The sequence below is a fragment of the Alexandromys fortis genome, unplaced genomic scaffold (genome assembly GCF_014885135.2).
Source record: "Alexandromys fortis isolate MF-2015 unplaced genomic scaffold, M_Fortis_MF-2015_v1.1 scaffold_14, whole genome shotgun sequence".
Classification (NCBI taxonomy): domain Eukaryota; kingdom Metazoa; phylum Chordata; class Mammalia; order Rodentia; family Cricetidae; genus Alexandromys; species Alexandromys fortis.
This window is the reverse complement of record NW_026067910.1, coordinates 7,225,701-7,246,739: the sequence shown is the minus strand read 5'-3', so window position 1 is coordinate 7,246,739 and position 21,039 is coordinate 7,225,701. Positions and strand designations below refer to the sequence as shown.

The following is a 21,039-nucleotide window of genomic DNA, read 5'->3' as shown; positions in this document are numbered from 1 at the left end:
GGCCCAGTTCCCTCCTATTGGTTGCCTGCCTCTTCCCACAAGACCCTTTTTGCTTTCATGTCTCATATATTTTGCTACCCTCTATTTTGTTCTTTCTCCATCTTAGCCCTTTGTAGTTTCATAGCTTCTCTCACATCTATGAAACTGAAACCGATGTTACAATATGAGAGAAAGCATGTGGCATTTGGCTTTCAGCTTTCTGGGTCTGGGGTACTTTGCTTGATGTAGTAATTTCAAGTTTCATTCATGTTTTGCAGATGTCTTTTTTTTTTTATGTCAGTTTTCTTTATGACCAAGTACAATTGCATTGTCTATATGTCCTTACCCATTCATGTATTGACGGACTTCTAGGCTGGGCTCATTTCTAGCTGCTATGACTGTCAGTAAACAGAACCCAGTGCCTTGTGACCTGACAATTTATTTGGGCCTTAATTTCTTCTATAAAATGAGAAGATGGAACCCAGTTATTTGTACCATTTTTGGTAATGGTTTCTTTGTATTTAAGCTTCTAAGTCAGCTGCAATTGTTAAATGAATTGACCATCAAGATGTGTTGAATCAGTTTAAAGGAAGCACTTTATAATAATACAGCATATAGAGAAACATTATGTATTAGTCCCTTTTGAGTCTGTGGAATAACAGGCTAATGAGTAAATTTCTTGATTTGGAAAAAGGTGTTGATATGATGCACATGTTTTACATATGAGAAAAACACTCAGTTTTGAATCTTCCTAAAACACAGTAGAGGAGAGAGAGCACAACTAACGGGAAGCATTCCTATATGCTTTAGAGCAGTGGTTCTCAACCCCTGGGACGTGAGTCCTTAGGGAATTTGAACAACTCCATGTTACACATAAGACCATCAGAAAACACATATTTACATTAAGATTCATGGCAGTAGCAAAATTACTTCCTATTTCGTTGCGGTAGCAATGAAAATAATTTTAATGGTTGTGGGTTACCATAACATGAGAAACTGTATTAAAGGGTCACAGCATTAGGAAGGTTGAGAACCACTTGCTAAACCACCCAGAGACAATAATTCTGAAGAATTTTCATTTGTGGTTGAAGAAATGTTATCTGCCTTCATTTGCTTTAGGATATAGAACTCCGTGCATTCTGTGCACCACTAGTCTTGGCTGCTTCCTCTGTGTTTCGATACCCCACCCGTAATACTCCAGACTGATTCTGTAGGACTGTGTGAAGGTCTTGACTCTGGTCAGGGGAGAATGCATAATTTCTAAGTGCCCCCTGCATTCCTTGTTTTCAATTGGGATGTAGAGAATGTGGCCGTCTACGTGCAGTGACCATTAGATTCTCTTACGCTCACAGTGGGTCTGCTCCATGGTAGTTAAGTAGTGAGTTCGGTTTCTTACATTACATTTTTCATGTTCCCTGGTCTACAGTTGTTTAAAAAGGAAGATGAAATTTTGTTTCTATATGAATCATAAAGTGGTTTGATTAGTCAAGGTATTGACAACTAATACTTTTAACATGTTAAGGGTCACAGCATTAGGAAGGTTGAGAACCCTGGTTTAGATGATTATGTCATTAATGCTTTGTGTGTGTGTGTGTGTTTGTGTGTGTGTGATAGGAATCTTTAACCCTTGCTGAAGAGAACTCGTTAACATGGACTCCTTTTTTTTTTCTTTTTTTTTTTTATTGAGAATAGGAAAAAAAAAGTTTCCGCCTCCTCCCAGCCTCCCATTTCCCTCCCCCTCCCCCCACTCTTCTCCCCCTTCCCCCACTCCTCTCCCCCTCCCTCTCCAATCCAAAGAGCAGTCATGGTTCCCTGCCCTGTGGAAAGTCCAAGGACCTCCCCCCTCCGTCCATGTCTAGGAAGGTGAACATTCAAACTGGCTAGGCTCCCACCAAGCCGGATCATGAAGTAGGATCAAAACCCCTTGCCATTGACCTTGGCTTCTCATCAGTCCTTATTGTTCGCCATGATCAGAGAGTCCAGTTTTATCCCATGCTTTTTCAGTCACAGTCCAGCTGGCCTTGGTGAGCTCCCAATAGATCAGCCCCACTGTCTCAGTGGGTGGGTGCACCCCCCATGGTCCTGACATCCTTGCTCGTGTTCTCCCTCCATCTGCTCTTCATTGGGACCTTGGGAGCTCAGTCCAGTGCTCCAGTGTGGGTCTCTGTCTCTATCTCCATCCATCACCAGATGAAGGTTCTATGGTGATATGAAAGATATTCGTCAGTATTGCTATAGGATAGGGTCATTTCAGGTTCCCTATCCTCAGCTTCCCAAGGGACTAACTGGGGACATCGCCTTGGGCTCCTGGGAGCCACTCTAGGTTCAAGTCTCTTGCCAACACTAAGGTGGCTCCCTTAACTAAGATATGTGCTTCCCTGCTCCCCTATCCAACCTTCCTTTATAACATGGACTCCTTTTGACAACTTTTTAACTTCTGAACCCAAACATCTCCTTTTCTACCACGCATTCAGTTTGAATCAGCATCCTGCTAAAACCAAAGTGAATATTGATGCTTTATATCCTTACAGTCTTTGTGGAAAGTGTGTCTAATTGCATTTTCTCTTTCTTAGTAATTGCTGTATTGGTAGCATATCTTGAATTGGGCTGAAAATTAGGAGATTACAAAGTAGAGGTCTAAATAGTTTTATATTTTGCCAATTTAAGTTACTACGTTTTGGTGACTATGTTTTCCAACATAGTTTTCTGCTCCTATTCTTTTAGTAGTTATTGAAAGAAAGATATTTAAAAATTTAAAAAGGGATATTGAAAACATACTCAGTAAGAATTATAGTGTTGCTAGCTCTACTAAACTTAGTAAAGCAAATGCTAATTCTCTGGGCAATAGAGGAGGACAGCTAAATCTTAATACAGATTATACAGAATAAAAGTTCACATTTAAGTATAATGGAAGTGTTTGGAGAGAGAGGGTTCAGAATTTAAAAAATTATAATGCTTGAAATAATATGTTTTCTTGTTATTGGAAATCTGATTGGAATAGGAGAAATCCTATAAAACCAAGGATATCTATGTCAGTGTCAAATTCAGGTGAGATTTTGCTTTATTAGTAATTATCACAGCCACATAGTAAGATATTTGTTCTTATTGATCACCAATCCCTGAAGAGAGCAGATTTGTGCTTAACTTAATTGTAAATTCCATAATCCTTGAGAAAAATTTATGATAAGGAATTTTATTTATATGAGAATTTGATTTTTTCATATTTGATTCTCATAAGCTTAAAATATTAGTGTATAGATAAATGACAAGATCTTTATTTTAAGGTATTTATTCTGACAGAGTAATTATCAAGACTTCTGTATAATATAATAATAACAGTAGTCATACATGTGAGGACCAGTGAACTACTTTGAATAAGAACACTTCATTTAAATTATTGTTTTTCTACTTTGTGAAGACCTGAAGAATACTTAGTTCCTGTAGAAAAAAAAAGTGTTGGCAATGCAGTATAAATTTCATTTATCCCCAAGACTGAGCTATAAAGTGAGCTTCTTAGCAGTAAAGCTAGTGCTGGATGGAGAAAGTGAACTTTCGGCAGTGCTGTTTCAAAATGAAAACTCATACTTCATTGTCAGAAATAATCAGGAAAGAAATTTATGAGCCATTTTGAGGAAATCGGCAGCTTCATTATGCACACTTAGTCACTGTAAAGTTTGTTTACAAGATCCAGATGAATACATTGGCTAAGGGTTAGTTTCACCCCTCATCTTGACCTTCACAAAGGCATTCTAGGCAGGGAGCAGGCTGTATTTCCCCCCATGAGGAGGTGCTAGGTTTGAAGCTGAGCTGGCATGTCACAGATCTGGAGGTGGCAGCCGTACTTCATAGAAGCATCACAATGATGCAGATCAGCAGGAGACAGATCAAGATGAGACAGAAATTGATAAAAAGATTCTGGAGATTTTGCCGTGCTTGCTGAGGCATTTCAATAGTTGAGGCTCTCCTGATAGCAGAGCGAGTGAGGTACTGGACTTTCTCCATGATGCTGGAAGGCAATAGCAGGAAAACTGAAGTTCTGAGTGGTCAAGAGCAAGATAAAAAGCTGGTAGTAGGCAGGCAAATGTGAGCTGTCTTCTTTTAGGAGGCCTGGAATGTAAAAATAGTAAATGGATTAGGTTCATACCTAAACCCATTCTCTGGATAGAGATGCACAGTTTTGCATAAATTGATCTCCCTCATCCCTGTGTTTTATAATATTAACTGTCTCCAGTCTTCATGATCTCTCTGCTTCTATAGCTCGTATGTTACTGCAGTCTCATTTGTCTTGTTTGAGCTATAGGAACTGTAGTTTTTGGCAGGTATTACTAGGTTTATGAAATATTGTTGTTTCTTTAAATCTGCTTCTCTGTAAACACAATTGATGTGAATATTTATTATTATAAGTGTTTCAGGACAATCTTATAAAACAGCATATAATAAATTATATCTTAATTTTAGTCCAAAATAAAATAGTTCACTGAGAAAGTAGTTAAATATGAAATTAAAAACAGATATAGCTGCTTGCCATTCTCCTTTATGATTTATACTGTTATAGAATCATACAATGTATTTTGATCATATTCACATCTTCCTCCTGACTCCTCTTCCCAGATCCAACCCCTTTTAGAATGTTTTCAGCTCTTGAACACGATGTTTCTGAGTACTAAAGACTGACAAGCTCAGAGTGCACAGTATGATTATTGTACTAAACTACCATGGACAGTTCTAGTTTTCAGCTAATCTTGCTTACCTGGAGTGGGCTTTTGTTTGGCCATCTTTCAAAGTTCCTAAACCATTGTAGAATATGTAGGGTCTAAAGCTTTGACAGTTAATAAACACAACAAAATGAAGCATATTAATAGGAAATTAGATACAGATTTAAAATAAACTAAGTGAACTGTCTGAAGACATCAGCTACTTAAACTTTGACATTATTATTTTTCTTTCATTAAACTATTGTTTATTTATTGTTTAGAGACAGGGTGTTGCTATGCAATCCTGATTGGCCCAGAATTTACTACATAGCCAGTCTGACCTCAAACTGGAGGCCACCATTCTGCTTCTTTTTGTCTTTGCATACTAAGTGAAGGGATTACTGTCCTGTACTACTATGCTGGGCTAATTTTTTTTTTTATCAGAACATTTTTAATCTTGCAATAATTTACTGTCTGGAAACAACTGTGTCTAGTCTGTTGCTGCATCATTTGTAGCAGGATGTTAGTACAGATTTCTAGCTGGCAGGTTGGATTTCCTCCCTAGGCTCTGTGCACTGCTTGAACTCACCTCAGTCTATGGACCCCATACTTGAGACTAGTACTGAGGAGAAGAGAAAAGAGATTGGGAAAGGGGAAGATTTGCGTTTGCTGCTTATGTTGTAAAGAAACTCTGTGGTATATGCCAGTCAGATGTTGTAGTTCTCAGATCTTCAACTTGGCTCTGTTAGGATTTGAATTGTGTAATAGACTGGATTTTCATTTGGTGTGTGTCTGTCTTTCATGTGTATGCCTGTGATAAGGAGCCACGCAGAGTCAATTTATATCAAAATCTCAAGAGTTCTCAAGAGTTAGTAACAGCTTATGTTTGTCTAGCATATGTTCCTGATTGTCTAGCACAGGTGGCTGAATTATCTATAGAATTTCACATTGAAAAGATAGGATCTCAAGCCTAGCATATTTAATTACTTTTATTTGAATTCTCCAGATAAAATGCTGCAGGAATAAAGCAACTTTTTAAAGAAAATGCATCCTCAAGTAGTACGTGCTTCTGTTAGTTTATTATAGGTCTCAGGAATTTGTAGTGTTGGAGAATCTGTATATTTTACAAGTTCTTTTATAGGAAGATGTATAATGAACTATAGTTTTGAGCAAATTAAAAATTAGTATTGATAATTACTATATTTTTATAATGTTTCAGTAGTTATTAAAAGAAGTGGTTCATACCTATAATTCTAGCATGTATGAGGCCACGACAGGATTGTAAATTTGAGGGCAACCTAGGTACAAAGTAAAACTGTCACAACACACACATGTGCACATGTATGTACACACACACACACACACACGAGAAAGGAGTGAGCCTTCCAGAAGTTCATCAGAAAGCATATACAGGAGTCATCTCTATTCTGCCCGACACTTGGGGATTCAGTCACATGCAATGCCCCTTGCTATAAACACTGTACTCTTTTTCATGATTGTGCCTTTTGTACGTGTTCTGTTTCTTCCTGGAAGGCCACATCTACCCCTTTTACCTTTCGATTCTCAGCTACACAAAACTGATCCTTCAAGCTCAGTTTAAACACTACTTCTGAATAAGACCTTTCCAGCCAGTAAGCAGAATCATCTGCTTTGCCGCGTTTCCATAGAATTTTGTATCGCTAAATCAGGAAATCTGGTTATGCTATAGTTTCAGTATATGTGTCATTGTCCCCAACTAGAGCTTCTAGTATATGAGTGAAGGAAGCATATGTTCATTCTGTATTTTGTGCATAAAATTAGCATAATTTAATTAAATCCATAAAGTTGAATAAGAATTTTATGACTAAAATTTTTAGAAAGTAGTTAAAAAATTCAGCGCTGTAATGGTCATATTAATGAATTTAAGTCATAGGATTTTCTATTAAACTCATCATCACTAATATTTAAGTCTCTTCTATTTATAGATGAAGAAAATATGGCTTAGAGGAGGTGTTTCCTAAATTGATAGTTTCTTGTTTAACTTGACATTAAACTGAGTTAGGCTTTGTTCAAGTGGGTATTTCGTGTTTGTGAGATACAAAGAGATGTGCTGTCAACTACTAAAAACATTCAGGGGCTGGAGAGGTGGGACAATGGTGAAGAGCACTAGCTGCCCTTCCACAGGATGTGGTTCGCTCCCCAGCACTCAGGTTAGGTCACTCTTAACCACCTATAATGTGGGCATGAAACATCCTCTCCCGGCTTCTACAGGTGCCTACACACATGTACACACACAAAAAAATAAATCTATAATGGAATAAAACATGATTAATATACTGAGGACATCATCTTACACCACTTTTTATTGAAGGTTTTGTTCAATAAATGAGAGAGTTGTCTATAAAGGACACAGAGTGACCAGATCAAAAACTAAATGTTTCTAGGCAAGCTTGAAAACTTGTCATAATTACAAAATGATTTGTAGCATGTTTATAGTCTTGGCTAAAATTGAAATGAGGAAATGTCCATGGTATGCATGTTAGTTTTTTTTCTCAGTTTATTTTATAGTGCTTTGATACGGTAATGATTAAGCTACATTGCTCCATGATGGGGCTTCCTCTTATATGTTGAGAATAGGAAAGCTGAGAGTTAAGAACACTGCAGACCTAATTTTGGATCTGTATGTATCTCACTACAGATGTTGCAGTTTGTAACACAGGGGTCAGGTTTCTATTCCTCATGATCACTACTCTGTAAGTTTGGAGATTCCATAGTCTCTTTTCAACTTTCTTATAGCAACACTCTAATAAACTAATACTTGATGGGCAATATAGAAAAAGAGTTCATTAGCTGATGTTTTTAGAGCATCTTTTAGGATATTCAGGAATAAATTGTGTTAGGATGTAAAATTAGCCTCCCACATCCTTTTTTAAAAGGCCATATATGTTTATTGGGTGTTTACTAGGGACAAGGAGCCTGTTCACTTACGGACTTATTTAAAATTTAATCATCCTGCTTTTAGTACCAGAATACTGAAAATAAGAAAGATGTGTGTTTGGTTGTGGGAACTACCAAATCATATCTTTGAACTGTATGGAAGAAGCAAAAAAGTGTCTGGTGTTGTGTTCTATGTATATGGGACCTGTTCTAATTTTTGGACAGATTGATTTTCTTAGTGGGAGCTAGTATGACATTCTTGCTTTCTCTAAAGAAGTTAAAATTGGAACTTAATAAATTATGTTCTAAAGAGTATTATTTTTCACTAGAAGGAGGAAAGAGGAAAACCGCAGGCAACCATGATCCTTTGTCATATTTCCAATAGAGGTGGTGCATGCTTTAATTCTTGCACTCCAGAGGGAAGAGGCAGAGGTAGGGAGGAGCTCAGTGAGTGTGAGGCTAACCTGGCCAACCAGGGCTAGATAGTGAGTGAGACACTATCTCAAGGAAAAAAAAAAAAAGATCATATACTTTGTTAAGAACTTATTTGGGTAGAAGTCATACATATCATATCTTATAGGAATCCTTAACTTCAATGCTATGGTGTATTCTTGTGAGAAGGAAACCTCAGTAGATTTGGAAATCATTTGGTGGCCTGTCTTATAACTTACAGGTAATTGACACATTCACAGCTTTGTATATGATGTGTAGTAATCCCTCCTGTAAACACTTTGAAGGCCTTGTAGAACTTGCTGAATTGTAGGCTTTCTGCCAAAGTCACATCCTTGAGAATCCTCAAGTTTGTTTTGGGCTTTTGCTGTCTTCTTGTTTTTGTCTACTTGTTTATTATACTTTTAAGAAACTACAGTCTGGCAGCCCCATTTAGTATTTTTCCCATTTGATTAATTTAGACAATTAGAATTCTGTATAGATTGAGTTTGAATAAGCAGAGTTTATCTTTTTTAAGATTATTTGGAGATATGTATGTATTTCTCTCTCTATGTGTGTGTGTGTGTGTGTGTTTCCCCTCCAGGTACTTATTATCATCTCACAAACAAGCCATAAGTTGGTTTGTTCCTTTTTTATTTTTGACTTGTTAAACTAAATTAGGACAGTATTATCATTAGATTTACAATCAACCTGTTAGTTTATGAAAGTTCACTGTAGTAAAAGTAAGATTGCCAGATTGCAAACTGCTGAATTCTGTTGGAAGTTCCTTTATGGCAGCAGCACTCCAGCTTTGTTGAGCAGACGGAAGTGTCTGAGAATCTTTCAGATGCTTCTGCTAAAAATTGGTAATAATAAAATAGTCTTTGATTTCTAAATTGGCCCAATAAAGAAATACCCATCCTGTTGGCCAGGTGGTGGTGGCGCATACCTTTAATCCCAGCACTTGGGAAGCAGAGGTAGGCAGATCTCTGTGAGTTTAAGGCCAGCCTGGTTTACAAGAGCTAGTTTCGGGACAGCTAGGGCTGTTACACAGAGAAACCCTGTCTCCAAAAACAACACAAAACAAACAAACAAAAAGTGAAATACCCTGTTTAAATTTGTCTTTACACGAGTCATTGAACAACAGGATGGAGATCTTCCCTCTGAAATTGGCTCATGGCTCTGCCTGTTTAGTCTGTAGGTTTATTTTTGTTGATGTTAAAAATACATGTATTTGTCTATTAACATAGTCCTATTTTTGGACTGTATAGTCCACACTGCTCTTACTTAAACTTTGTGTCACACTGGTTAGTCTTGAATTCTACAGTCCTGCTTCAATTGGAATTTACAAGTGTGTGCCACCACGCAAGTGTTTTTAACCTTATATTGAGGATTCAGATTCTGTATTTTTTTAATTTTTTTCTTTTTTCTTTTTTTTTTTTTTTTAAGAGAGTGTGGGGAGAAAGCATTAGGCAAGTACTAAGAAAAATTGAATGTCACTTAGCAAATACAGCCGCTCAACTCTTTGTGAAAGGCCTGGAGAAGTACATGTTGTAAAGCACTAGAGGTCCTCAGTGAGCTGTGGCTCTACTGAGGGAGGGAGGCACAGCTACACTCAGCTTTTCTCTTTTCTTTTCTTTTCTTTTCTTTTCTTTTCTTTTCTTTTCTTTTCTTTTCTTTTCTTTTCTTTTCTTTTTCTTTTTTCTTCCCTTTCCTTTCCTTTTCTTCTTTTCTTTTCTTTTCTTTTCTTTTCTTTTCTTTTCTTTTCTTTTCTTTTCTTTTTTCTTCCTTTCCTTCCATTCCCTTCCTTTCCCTTCCCTTTCCTTTTTATTGATTTTATTGAGCTCTACATTTTTCTCTGCCTCTCCCTGTCTCTCCCCTCCCCTCCAGGACTCTCCCATGGTCTCCATGCTCCCAATTTACTCAGGAGACCTGCCTTTTACTACTTCCCATGTAGATTAGATCCATGTTTGTTTCTCTTAGGGTCCTCATTGTTGTCTATGTTCTCTGGGATTGTGATTTGTAGGCTGGGTTTTCTTTGCTTTATGTTTAAAAACATTTCTGAGTGAGTGCATATGATAATTGTCTTTCTGGGTCTGGGTTACCTCACTCAAAATGATGTTCAGGTTTTATTTTGTGTTTATTTGGTAATGCATGCTTGAGAATTGTTCTGGAAAACCATTCTGGAAAAGTCCGAAGAGACTATGTTTCATCAGTTCATGCTGCTGTAGTTTAGAAGGGTTATGTTCTTGATTCCCAAATCTGAAGTTTCATTTTTGTTGGTATGGTCAATGTGCGGATTCAAACATTAGATAAAAATTATTTTCTTAATGTAGATAACAAAGCAAGATTCTTTTGCTCAGGAACTTTAAGCAGTGACCTCAAGTAGATTTTAAATGGTAGAGTGAGTGAGTGAGAAATGATATTGATGAAATACAGGGATAGAATATGGGACTGAAATAAAACCTTGAAGTTTTTGTGCAAAGTTATGGGAAAAAATAATCTGAGTTTTAGGTAACAAGCCTAAATAGATTAGAGGCATATTTTTTTTTTCAATGGAGCAAGCTAAATAATTGAAGATTTTAACTTGATTGCGGAATGTTAATGTCTGTGACTATTCTGAACTTTTTTGACTAGAAGTTTATTGTTTGATTACTAAAGACATTGGTAATTTTTTATGCCTGGCTTTGAAAATGATACCTAGAATAATATACAGAGTAGTAAAGACATCACACTTGATGGAGCACCTTTGAAAGTGACAGAAGCTTGTGTCCTCTACATTCGTCCTTATAAAGTACCGTTCGCATTCCTCACTTTCTTCACTGTACCTGCTTGCTTAGCATGATGATTTGTTTTAACCGTGCTCATCAGGGATGGGATGTGCACATGGCTTTTCCTGCTCAAGTTCTGTTTACATGTAGCTCTGTGAACCTGACCAGCTCACCGTTTTTGAATGTTTTTTAAATGTGATGAAGAGATACAGGGCCAAACACAAAAATAATCAGAGTATTTGTGTGTAAGTGCACTTAGGAAATGTTTATTTAGAATAATGAAGTTTATACTATCATTTTATAGAGGGGTGACCTATATTTTAATCATTTCCAATGTTTTAACTTATAATTTAAATTACATAATCACTTTAATTTATAATTTATTTAATGCATTCTATACATTAAGATTTCAATCTCTTTGAATTTTTAATACAGATATTGTTTTAATAAATTGGTGAGATTAAGAAACATTTGTTAATACTATGATCCAAATGCAATGATTTTCCTTTATGTCTACCAAAATACCATTAAAATAATTTTGATATGTTTTAGGAAATGGTGTTGATGCAACTCCCCTTGGAAAAGCAAATTTCCTTTCTTCATATTAAAAAGTTTATCTTTCATAATTTGTATTCTTTCGTATTTCTTCCATTTGATTTTTATATGACTTCTTTAGTGTTTGGTTTTAAAGAATATGCCTTTATAAACAAAATACTCTGTGTCACCGTAAAGCTGTGAAATGCATGATTCAAACATATCTGGTGTTATAGCTTTATACTCTGAAAATTTTTTATCATAGTCATTAATTATACCATCCTCTTATGATGCTAAAGATACTTTGATAATGTTTTTTTTTCTAGAAGTTGTCTACTTTTGGAACAAAGTGTGATGTACGAAAATTCTGTTGGAAAAAAGCTCATTATCTATTTTCTCTTCCCACTGAAAAACTTTCATACACATCATTGAACTTTGAGAATGCTATTTGATATTCTTTAAAGTAAAAATGCAGGGGCAGTGGGTAAAGACAAGAAAGGCATTTACTGCCAAACCTTATGCTACAAGTTTGATTTTTGGAACCTATAGGGTGGAAGAGGAGAAATGATCCGATGATCTCCATACACATGCCATGGTTGCTCTTTCCCTATCTCTTTCTCACACATGCACACACACGTACATGATAGATAAATAAAAATGTAAAAAATGCAGAAATGTGCAAATCCAAACTTAACACCAAGTGTCATTTGTATACTATCAAAGGAAAAGTATTTTTTATGAGTACTGAAGTATTGCAAGGCAGTTTAAGGCTCCTAGCATTAGAGACTCGTACTGGAAATGTTTCTGCATGTTAAGAGTGCTGCCTAGGAGACTCCAAAGTTGCATTTGTCATAAACAATAGTTACTGTTACAGGAATTGATAAAGTTTTATTTTGGTACTTAAGTATGTTATGAGTATAAATAGTGGAATAAAAATTGGTATAATTTTCTATGTGGTCTAATAGATTTAAGGGTGAGAAAACATTTTATTTAGTAAGTTGAGATTTGTAACAAATGATAATTTTTTTGTGGCATCTCCATTCCTGGGAATTTTGGTTTTTCTTGTGTTACTTCTAAATTTATAACAGGAAATTTATAAATATTGGAGAATGAAAACTTTACAAGAGTGTATTCTATTGTGAGATGAATATACATTTATCAAATTTTCTCCCCTTTTTAAAGTGTTGAATTTTTTTTTGTCACTTTAAAAAATCTTATTGTGACAATTGTTCGTACAGTATCAAACTTAAAGCAAGCTGTTCTTTTTGTGAAAGTGGCAGTTCTAGAAGTGTTTAGAAGTTGACTGGACTCTCATTTTAGAAAGTAGCATTTTCCAAGAGCATTTTAAAAAGGAGTTCTATTATCTATTCTTAAAATCTCTGATTGTGTCACCTTAAGAACCATACTGATAACATCGGAGTAAGTGTGCTAGCAGTGTGCTTGTCCCACAGTTATGAGGTATAAATAAACGGTGTCCCACGGCTGTCAATGACCCTGTCCTGCATTGTCTCAGCAGAGCAACATACAACAAATGAAACCATTTCTATAGCATGAAAATGAATTTACCTCTACCATCATGTACGCTAGTATAGTTGAGAGGATTTTCAATTGTAAGAAGCTCACATTTGAAAAACCAAAATAACTAATAACCAAAATTTAAAGAAGAATATAACTCTTTTAAAGTTGCCTAATTTTTTTGGGTTTAAGAATTTTGTCATTCATAACAGGTTCTTTTATTATCTAATTTTGAATTGGAATTTGGAAGATAAAATTCTTTTAAAGTTTACTAAGTTTGATTACAGAAAGTAAGAATTTCCAAAATCAGTGATATCATGTCTTACCTTGGCTTCTGTGATCATCACAATGCCGAGTATTAAGTGTGTGAAGTCTATGGGAGGTTAGCTGTGAGGTTTCTGTTCCCAGGTTTATGGGAACTGCTGCAGTAGGTGGAGGAGGAAAAGTATTCTAGGGAGGTCTTATGATGTCACATAGGAATTCTAACGTTATGATTGGTTAGCTATGTTCTTATCATAACCTAACCTTAGACCTTATCTTACTTTAGCTTTGGAAAGGTCATTAACACTATGCTTCACTTTTAGTTTTTAATTTTAGAATGTGTGTAGCAGTTAACAGAATAAAATAGGTAAGCTTGAAGATACAATTTTACAGCAGATAGCTTTCCTTAATGGGGTCTACATCCTCTGACTTAGAGATAATCCTGTATTGCTTGGTGCTGCAGAAGAACTGAATCGTTGCAATGGGATGCAAGTAGCACAAGAGCAGTGGTGTGGACTTAGCAGTAGTGGTCATGGAATGGCTGTGCTTTAGGCTGCAGCTTCCAGGGCAGTGAACATCCTTAGGCGAGGTTTGATGCCTTTTCCTGTCCTATTTTATACTTGTGCTTCTTATCTGTCTAGGTATAGGGGAGAGAATGTGGATGAGGAAACTAGGTTAGTAACAGTTTTGGATTTTGTAAAAGTATTTTTCTTATACTGAGGAGGGCAAATGTATTTAATTTATTGTATTTTCTTCAGTTAGGCACTTAATGTTTTTATGAATGATTACATGTTTCAAAAGGTATGTATTGTCCCTAGAAAGACAGTAAAATAGAACTTTAAGTGCTTACTTTTTTTTGTTGTTGTTGTTTAGCTACATTATATCACCACAAAAACATAATAGATTTTTATAAGCTGTTATAGTACCAAGGGTAGCTTTTTAGAAAGAAATGACTGTAGGTTCCTGTCAGTTGTATGATAATGAGGCATTATTGACTGGGTTCTCAAGTGTTGAAATTTAAGTGTTGGAGCATTTCTGAAAGTGGTTTTTAACTAATCTAGCATTTTCTTGTCTGAACTGTAAGTAACCTTTTAGAAGGTAGATTGACGCCCTCCTAGTTCAGTACTATCTTTGGATAGGACTGAGTCCTTTGGCAGAGCTGAGCGTTGTCTTACTTTCTCTTCATACACTTTATTGCTTTTACATTGCATATACGTAAATCAGCACACTTGCACATTCTGAAGTTTAGATTTGTTTAGTTTTGGAGAACCTATTTGTAATTTTTAAAGTGCTTGTAGCAGCATAAACTCAGCCTCATCTTTCCTGTGGGTAGCAGAAATGTGTGACTGTAGCTGCTCCTGTGTCCTTAAATGGAGATGATCTTGGCCTCTTGCAAAGAGAAATGAAATCCTTCTCTTGAACACATCTTCTGTTATTTAAAAGGTTAGTTAAAACCAATGAAAAATATTTTAATCAAAGACCTATAAATATTATTTAGGAAAGTATTTACTACATAAGAGTAAAGTGCAGACTATGTTGTTGCAAGAACTCCCGATCAGTGTTTGACACTTTCCTCAATGCTTTACAACTGTTTTCTTTTTGTTCTTATGTGATAAAATACCATGCTATCAGTTGTAAATACTGCTAGTGATGTGAGACCTGAGAGGTCTCAGAGGCCTATAGTAACGTATCAAAGATAACACAGCTGGTAAAGAGCAGATGAGACCTGAGATGAAGATGAGTTAAATCACAGTTCCTGATGAAATTAGCATATTCTAGGGCAAAGTCATAGTTTGGACTTAGCTTTCATACAATAGTATGTATTATCAAATAAGTTCTTAAGAATTATTATGAATTATTCAAGACTGTTTTTGCAAAGTCTTCTTTGTCTGTCTGATACATGCATTTGTTTGGGCATGAAGCTTATGGAAAACAGAATGATAATACTTGGTTGGAGAAAATAAGGAATTGCCACAGAGTAAATATGTCCTAGTTATTTTGCATGTTTGCAAGTTTATTCAAAAGGCATGTATGGCAGACACAAACCTTAGGAGGGTACTATGGGCTCTGACAATTGAAAACTGGAATCCAGCTTCTACTGTCGATGTGTATGAGAGTGAGCACCATTCAGGGTTGCCCTTTTGGAGAGTTAGCTGTGCGACTCATGATAAATCCTTTGGAATTTTAGGAATTATTTGCATTTTAACAAGTTCTGTAAGCAGGTTGTTTAGTAGAAACATTGGTCAGTTATTGAGTGTTGCTCAAAAATTCTGGACCTGAGTCCGGAAAAACTCTTAGAAGTGTTTGTGAGTCTTCCTTTGGAATCCCAGTATCATTGGAATCCAGTTTTGGGCACATGACTTTCAGAAATGTGTGGAATGGTATTGTGGCTAACGGTTTAGCAACAAGAAGTGTACACAGTGATTATCAGTATTCTGTGACAAGTATCCGTTTCATGTTAGTACTCAGGTTCTTTTTGCCTTCAGAGAATGGTACTATATGGCCATGAAGAGCTCAAGTCCTTGAACATGTTATAGAAAACAGTTGTTGTTTTTACTAAACTCTAAATGAAATTTGTTTATTCATTTTTTTCAGAAGGCAGACATTAAGAAAATGTAAAGAACAAAACTCTTGATAGTAGGAAGAGCAAAGAGAGTAAAGCCCTGTTTGTTTATTTTGGACTGTAGACCACAAAACTACTGAAATGCTGGCAGTGCATTTGGCTGTTGCTGTAGAAATGTTAGATACTTTCTTTAAGGTTGAGTTTCAGGGTCTGGATTCTATATCCATGGATCCAGCCAATAGCAAATAGAAAGTAATTCAAACTTGCATTCTGAGTGTACACACACTCGCTCTTTCGTTATTCCATAAATAATAGTTTGATAAGTACTTACATACAATTCCTACTACATTTAACATAAGCCACTTAGAGATGATTTACAGTATACATGGGAATGTGTGTGTTAATATGTGCTGTTTTATAAGGACCTGAGCATTTGCAGATTTTGGTATTCAAATTAGGATCTGGAACTAAGCCCTAAAGGTAGGAAGGGGACCCTGTTATGGTAATTTGAGATTATTTTGAAATATTGTATTTATCACTGTTTTGAAATTGCCATAATTAGATATGCCAGGCTTGGAGGTACATATGTACCTGTACCCTGGAACTTGGGAGGTAGAAGCAGGAGGGTAGGGAGTTTCAAGGTCATCATCAACTATGTAGTGCTGGAGGCTAGCCTGAGCCACGGTAAACGCTGTCAAAAAAGTCCAAAATATAATTAAGAAATGTAATGCACTGACAAAGAACCTATATTACTGTGTCACAAAATTGTCTTTAACAAACAATAATTTGATTGTAACTTTTCTGATCCCATTTCCATGTGTTCTACCTTTTAAATGAAGAGTTTTCAGTTTCTAGAGTTATGACAGAGATAGTACAGTGTTTCTATACACTTTACATCCAGTTTTCCACATTAGCATTCTCCATTAGTATCTGTGATTATCTCAACAATTGTGCAGATGCTTCCATGTATCTTTAGTAATGTTATTACTTAATTTTTCTCAATGTCTCGCTCTTTAAAACTACATTTAATAATCACATCTCTTTTCTGCTCACTTGGTTTTAACAATTTCCTCAAATTTGCTTTTTAAATGATCCTGGTAGTTCTGAAGAATAATGGATATTTTATAGCATCTCCCTGAATCTTGATTGTCTGGTGTTTCTCTCATGCTTAGTTTGGTTAATACCTTTCTGGTATTAAGCTCAAAGGGGCAAGATCCATTTCATTATATTCTTTACCAAGGGTCTTTTAAACTGACATAATGATCCCTGTTGTTAACCTTGATCACCTAGCAGAAGTGTAGTGCTTTTCAGTCTCTTCCCTGTAAAGTTACCCCCTTTCCACTTTCTGAACCGTTCTTTGGAAATATAACTTTATTTGGAAGAGAGCAAAGAGGCTTCTTTACCTCCCTCATCACTAGGTTCATGAGTGAGGCTGTTAACACAAAAAGAGAAAAGCACACACTTCTAAGTATTGTATGTCATGGAATCGTTATAGGAAAATAGCCCAAAGAAACAGGTAAGCTTACTTTTTTATGTTAGGTTCACTGGAAAAGTAGGCAGTGAATGGGAAGATAGCGGGGTGATCTAGTAATAAAGTAAAGAGAATTTAGCAAGGCTCGACTGTTTACATCCTTCTCTAGGCCTCTTGATCCTGCAGGTATGCACTGTCATGCCAGGCACACTATGTAATTTCTCTAGGCAGATTATTTATAGTAATATTAAAGTAGTGATAAATGTAATATTCCATGGCATCTGAACGAGTGTAATAGTGGTCTTTTTCCTTTGGGCGTAGGAGGACCACCTCTCCAGTGAAGAGCATATGATCTGTTTTAGTGAGGTAAGGATGGGAAGACTTGGTGATTTTCTGAGACTACACAGTTTGCTTCAGGGTTGAGGCAAGAGGAAGGTGAAAGTGGCTTTTCTGTGGGTGCTTTTTCTCTTGTGCCAAGGTGCCATGTTTTGGGGCAGTGTACTCCAAACCCTATCAAAAGTCATTCTCCACCAACTATATGTTATGTTGTACTGCTGAGGTGTGGACTATCTACAGAGATATTTAGAATTGTACATAGTTTATTTTATCCATATAAAAACACGCTGAGAACAGAGCATTAGGATTCAGCACTTTATCAGAAAGGTCCCTGGAACATGAAATACAGAATTCCTGTGATGGGAAGTTTCTGTGCTTGGGACAGCCCTTTTGAGTTTTTCAGCAGGCTGAAAACAAATATTTCAGCTTGGTCTTGTCTGTTATCACATTCCTCTGTCTTGTGCTTTGACTCTGGGCAGCTTCCTGTGACCCTGTGGACAGGTTACTATTCTATTCTAAGCCAGGGTACTTTTCACAAGAATGTCCTGTCAGAGTGCTTCCTTGGTTATCTTTCTGCGAAGCTTTCCCTGCCCTTTGCTAAGCCATTTTACATTCCCCTGTTCATTTCTATCTGCTCTATGTTAATCTGCTAGACAGATTAGAAGCTCTTTGAGAGCCTATTCAGTAACTCATTTTATCTGCTGTTTATTCTTTTTTTCTTTACTTATTTTGGGGATAAGGCCTTTTTATATATCCCAGGCTACCTTCAAACTCAAACTTCTCTTCCCTCAGCCTCCGAAGTTCTGGTATTGCAGGTGTATGGAGCTGTACCCAGCCGCCACTTATTCATTATAGGTCAGTTTTCTGTGCACTACAGACCTGTGCTGATTCTTAAATACATAGTGAAGAGTTGAACACAGTAATATAGTAAGCATTGGAAAAGATTATCAGGTGATTTTGAATTACCCTGTAGAACCATTAGGAGCAATTCTTAAATCCTCTTTAATGTTCTTTCAGGGAGAAAGTACATAAATGATTTAACATACATAGGATAGTAGAGTAATCAAGAAAATATATTTTGTCATTATTTTAAAAGGAAAGTATGTCTGGAGGGTAAATGTGAAAAAAGACCATACTAAGTAAGTCTGTGCTTCCTGAATTGTATTTTATTTTTAAATTAAGATTTTATTTTGTTTCTTCAAAGGATTTGCAACATGTCTTGGTACTTTATAAACTCACAACATTGACTTGCACATATATATTTTATTTAGTTTTTAAATTTAGCTTTATTTGAATATAAATTTTACTTTTGTGAATTTCAAAAGGCATGCCTGTGAAATACCCTAGAACAAAAGCATGGCTTTTGCCTGTCTGTAATTCCAGCACTTAAAAGGCCCAGGGAGGAGAATCTTGAGTTTGAGGCCAACTTGGCCTTCAAAAGGAGACTGTCTCAAAAGCTTACAGGTAAACAGATTGGTGTTCTCCCACAAAACCCCAAAGCACTAGTGTTAACAGTAGCTTATATGTGGCCTTTTCATCTTTCTTTGTTTTCCCAACCTCCTCACTCAGAGAGATGCTTACTCAGAATTTTGGTTTATTAGTTTTATTTTCCTCAGTTGCCCAGAGTTCTTTGTGTAGGGTTGAGGCCTCATGGGCTTTTCCCTGGCCAGTTTGGCATGCTTGTTGATGTCATCCTAGTTCAGATTATGTTTAAGCAGTGATGTTAGTGTGACATCATAACTATAGTTTCTATGTTACCAGGAGACACAGTCTCACAGCAAACTTCCTGATCCTCTGTTTTCACACCTTTTTGCCCTCTATTCTGCAGTGTTCCCTGAGCCTCAGATGCGGAAGTGTTTTGTAGATATGTCTGTTAGGACAGGTTCCACAATTCTGCATGTTGATTGGTTGTGGTTTTCTGTAGTGGTTACCATCTGTTGCAAAGGGAAGATTCGTTGATGAAGTAAACGTATCTGTAAGGACAAATATTTATAGCTTGTTGTTTGGAATAATAAATTGGGTTTAGTAAATTGGTGGTTGTAGATTCTCCCCCTAATAACCATGCTTTCACTAGTACTAAGTAGAATTGAGACACAGAAACTATATTATTTAAATGACTGCTTGGCCTATAAGCTCTAGCATTTTATTAGCTAGCTCTTATATCTTTGGTTAACCCATTTCTGTTAGTCTGTGTATCGCCATGTGGCTGTGGTTTACCGGGGAAAGTTCCAGTGTCTGTCTGCTCCGGCTACATGGCATCTCCCTTGACTCTGCCTACTCTCTCTATATATATCTCTTCCTGCCTGGCTATATTCTTTTAAGCCATTGGTCGAAAGCAGCTTCTTTATTCATTAACCAATAAAAAAGCAACACATAAACAGAAGGATTTGCCACACCCAGTCATCGTGGTTGATTTTTTTCTTTGAAATATCCTTCTCAATCTATTTTAATTTTGGTTTGAAGTCTGTTTTGTTAGATACTAGGATAGATACACCAGCTTGCTTCTTAGATCCTATTGATTGGAAAATCTTTTCCCAACCCTTTACTCTGAGGTAATTGAGATTGAGGTATATTTCTTGTATACAGTAGAAGGATGAATTCTGTTTTCTATCCATTCTGTTAGTCTGTGCTTTTTAATTGGTGAATTGAGTTCATTGATATTCAGAGATATTAATGACTTGTGATTATTAATTCCTGTTATTTTGTTGGTGGTGGTGGTGCTGGTGGTGTTGGCATTGTGTGTGTGTGTGTGTCTGTGAGTCTGTATCTGTTTCTCTTCTTTGGATTTTGCCTGTGATTTTGGGGGGGGGGTTGGAGTTTTCCTTCTAGTATCTTTTGTAGGTCTGGATATGGATGGATATTGAGTGATTTAACTTTGTCATGAAATATCTTGTTTTCTCTATTCATGGTGATTGAAAGTTTTGCTGGGTGTAGTAGTCTGGGCTGGTGTCCATGATCTTTTAGAATCTGCAGTAAGTCTGTCCAGGCCCTTCTGGCTTTTTAGATTCTCTATTGAAAAAATCAGGTGTAATTCTGAGAGGTCTACTTCTATATGTTACTTGACCTTTTTCTTTTGCAGCTCTTAATATTCTTTGTTTATTCTGTAGGTTTAGTATTTTGATTATTGTGTGGTGAGGTTGTTGTTGTTGTTGTTTTTTTTTTTTTCTGGCCCAGTGTATTGCTGTTCTGTAAGTTTCTTGTACCTTTATGGGTATAGTTTTCTTTAGTTTGGGAAATTTTTCTCCTATGGTTTTGTTGAATATATTTTCTGTGCCTTTAAGGAGCTGTAATTCTTCTCTTTTTTCTATTTGTATTATTCTTAGGTTTGGTCTTTTCATAGTGTCCCAGATATCCTGGATTCTTTATGTTAGGAATTCTATAGATTTAACATTTTCTGTGATTGATAAATCTATTTCCTCTATAGTATCTTCACACCTGTTCTGTTTTCCATCTCTTGTATTCTGTTGGTGATGCTTTTATCTATAGTACTTGTTCACTTACCCAGGATTGCCAGAGTTCCCTCAGTTTGTGTTTTCTTTTTTTTTTTTTTTTGCTTCTATTTCCCTTTTC

General features: G+C 36.2%; 2 protein-coding genes across 6 annotated transcripts in view; one reads left to right on the top strand and one right to left on the bottom strand.

Annotated features, from left to right (window-relative positions):
• The window catches only part of Cep85l (centrosomal protein 85 like), a 115,007-nt gene that overhangs the window by 33,815 nt on the left and 60,153 nt on the right, over window positions 1-21,039 (top strand). The window lies entirely within an intron of this gene.
• Window positions 1,723-13,263, bottom strand: Pln (phospholamban). Its single transcript, XM_050138057.1, has 2 exons — window positions 13,165-13,263; window positions 1,723-4,086 (listed from the first exon to the last, which is right to left on the bottom strand). The coding sequence occupies exon 2, from the start codon at window positions 3,979-3,981 to the stop codon at window positions 3,823-3,825; it is 159 nt and encodes a 52-aa protein (XP_049994014.1). The 5' UTR covers window positions 3,982-4,086; window positions 13,165-13,263; the 3' UTR covers window positions 1,723-3,822.

Excerpts from the sequence above, each read along its gene's own strand:
- Pln (XM_050138057.1), bottom strand. The coding sequence starts at position 3,981 with ATGGAGAAAGTCCAGTACCTCACTCGCTCTGCTATCAGGAGAGCCTCA.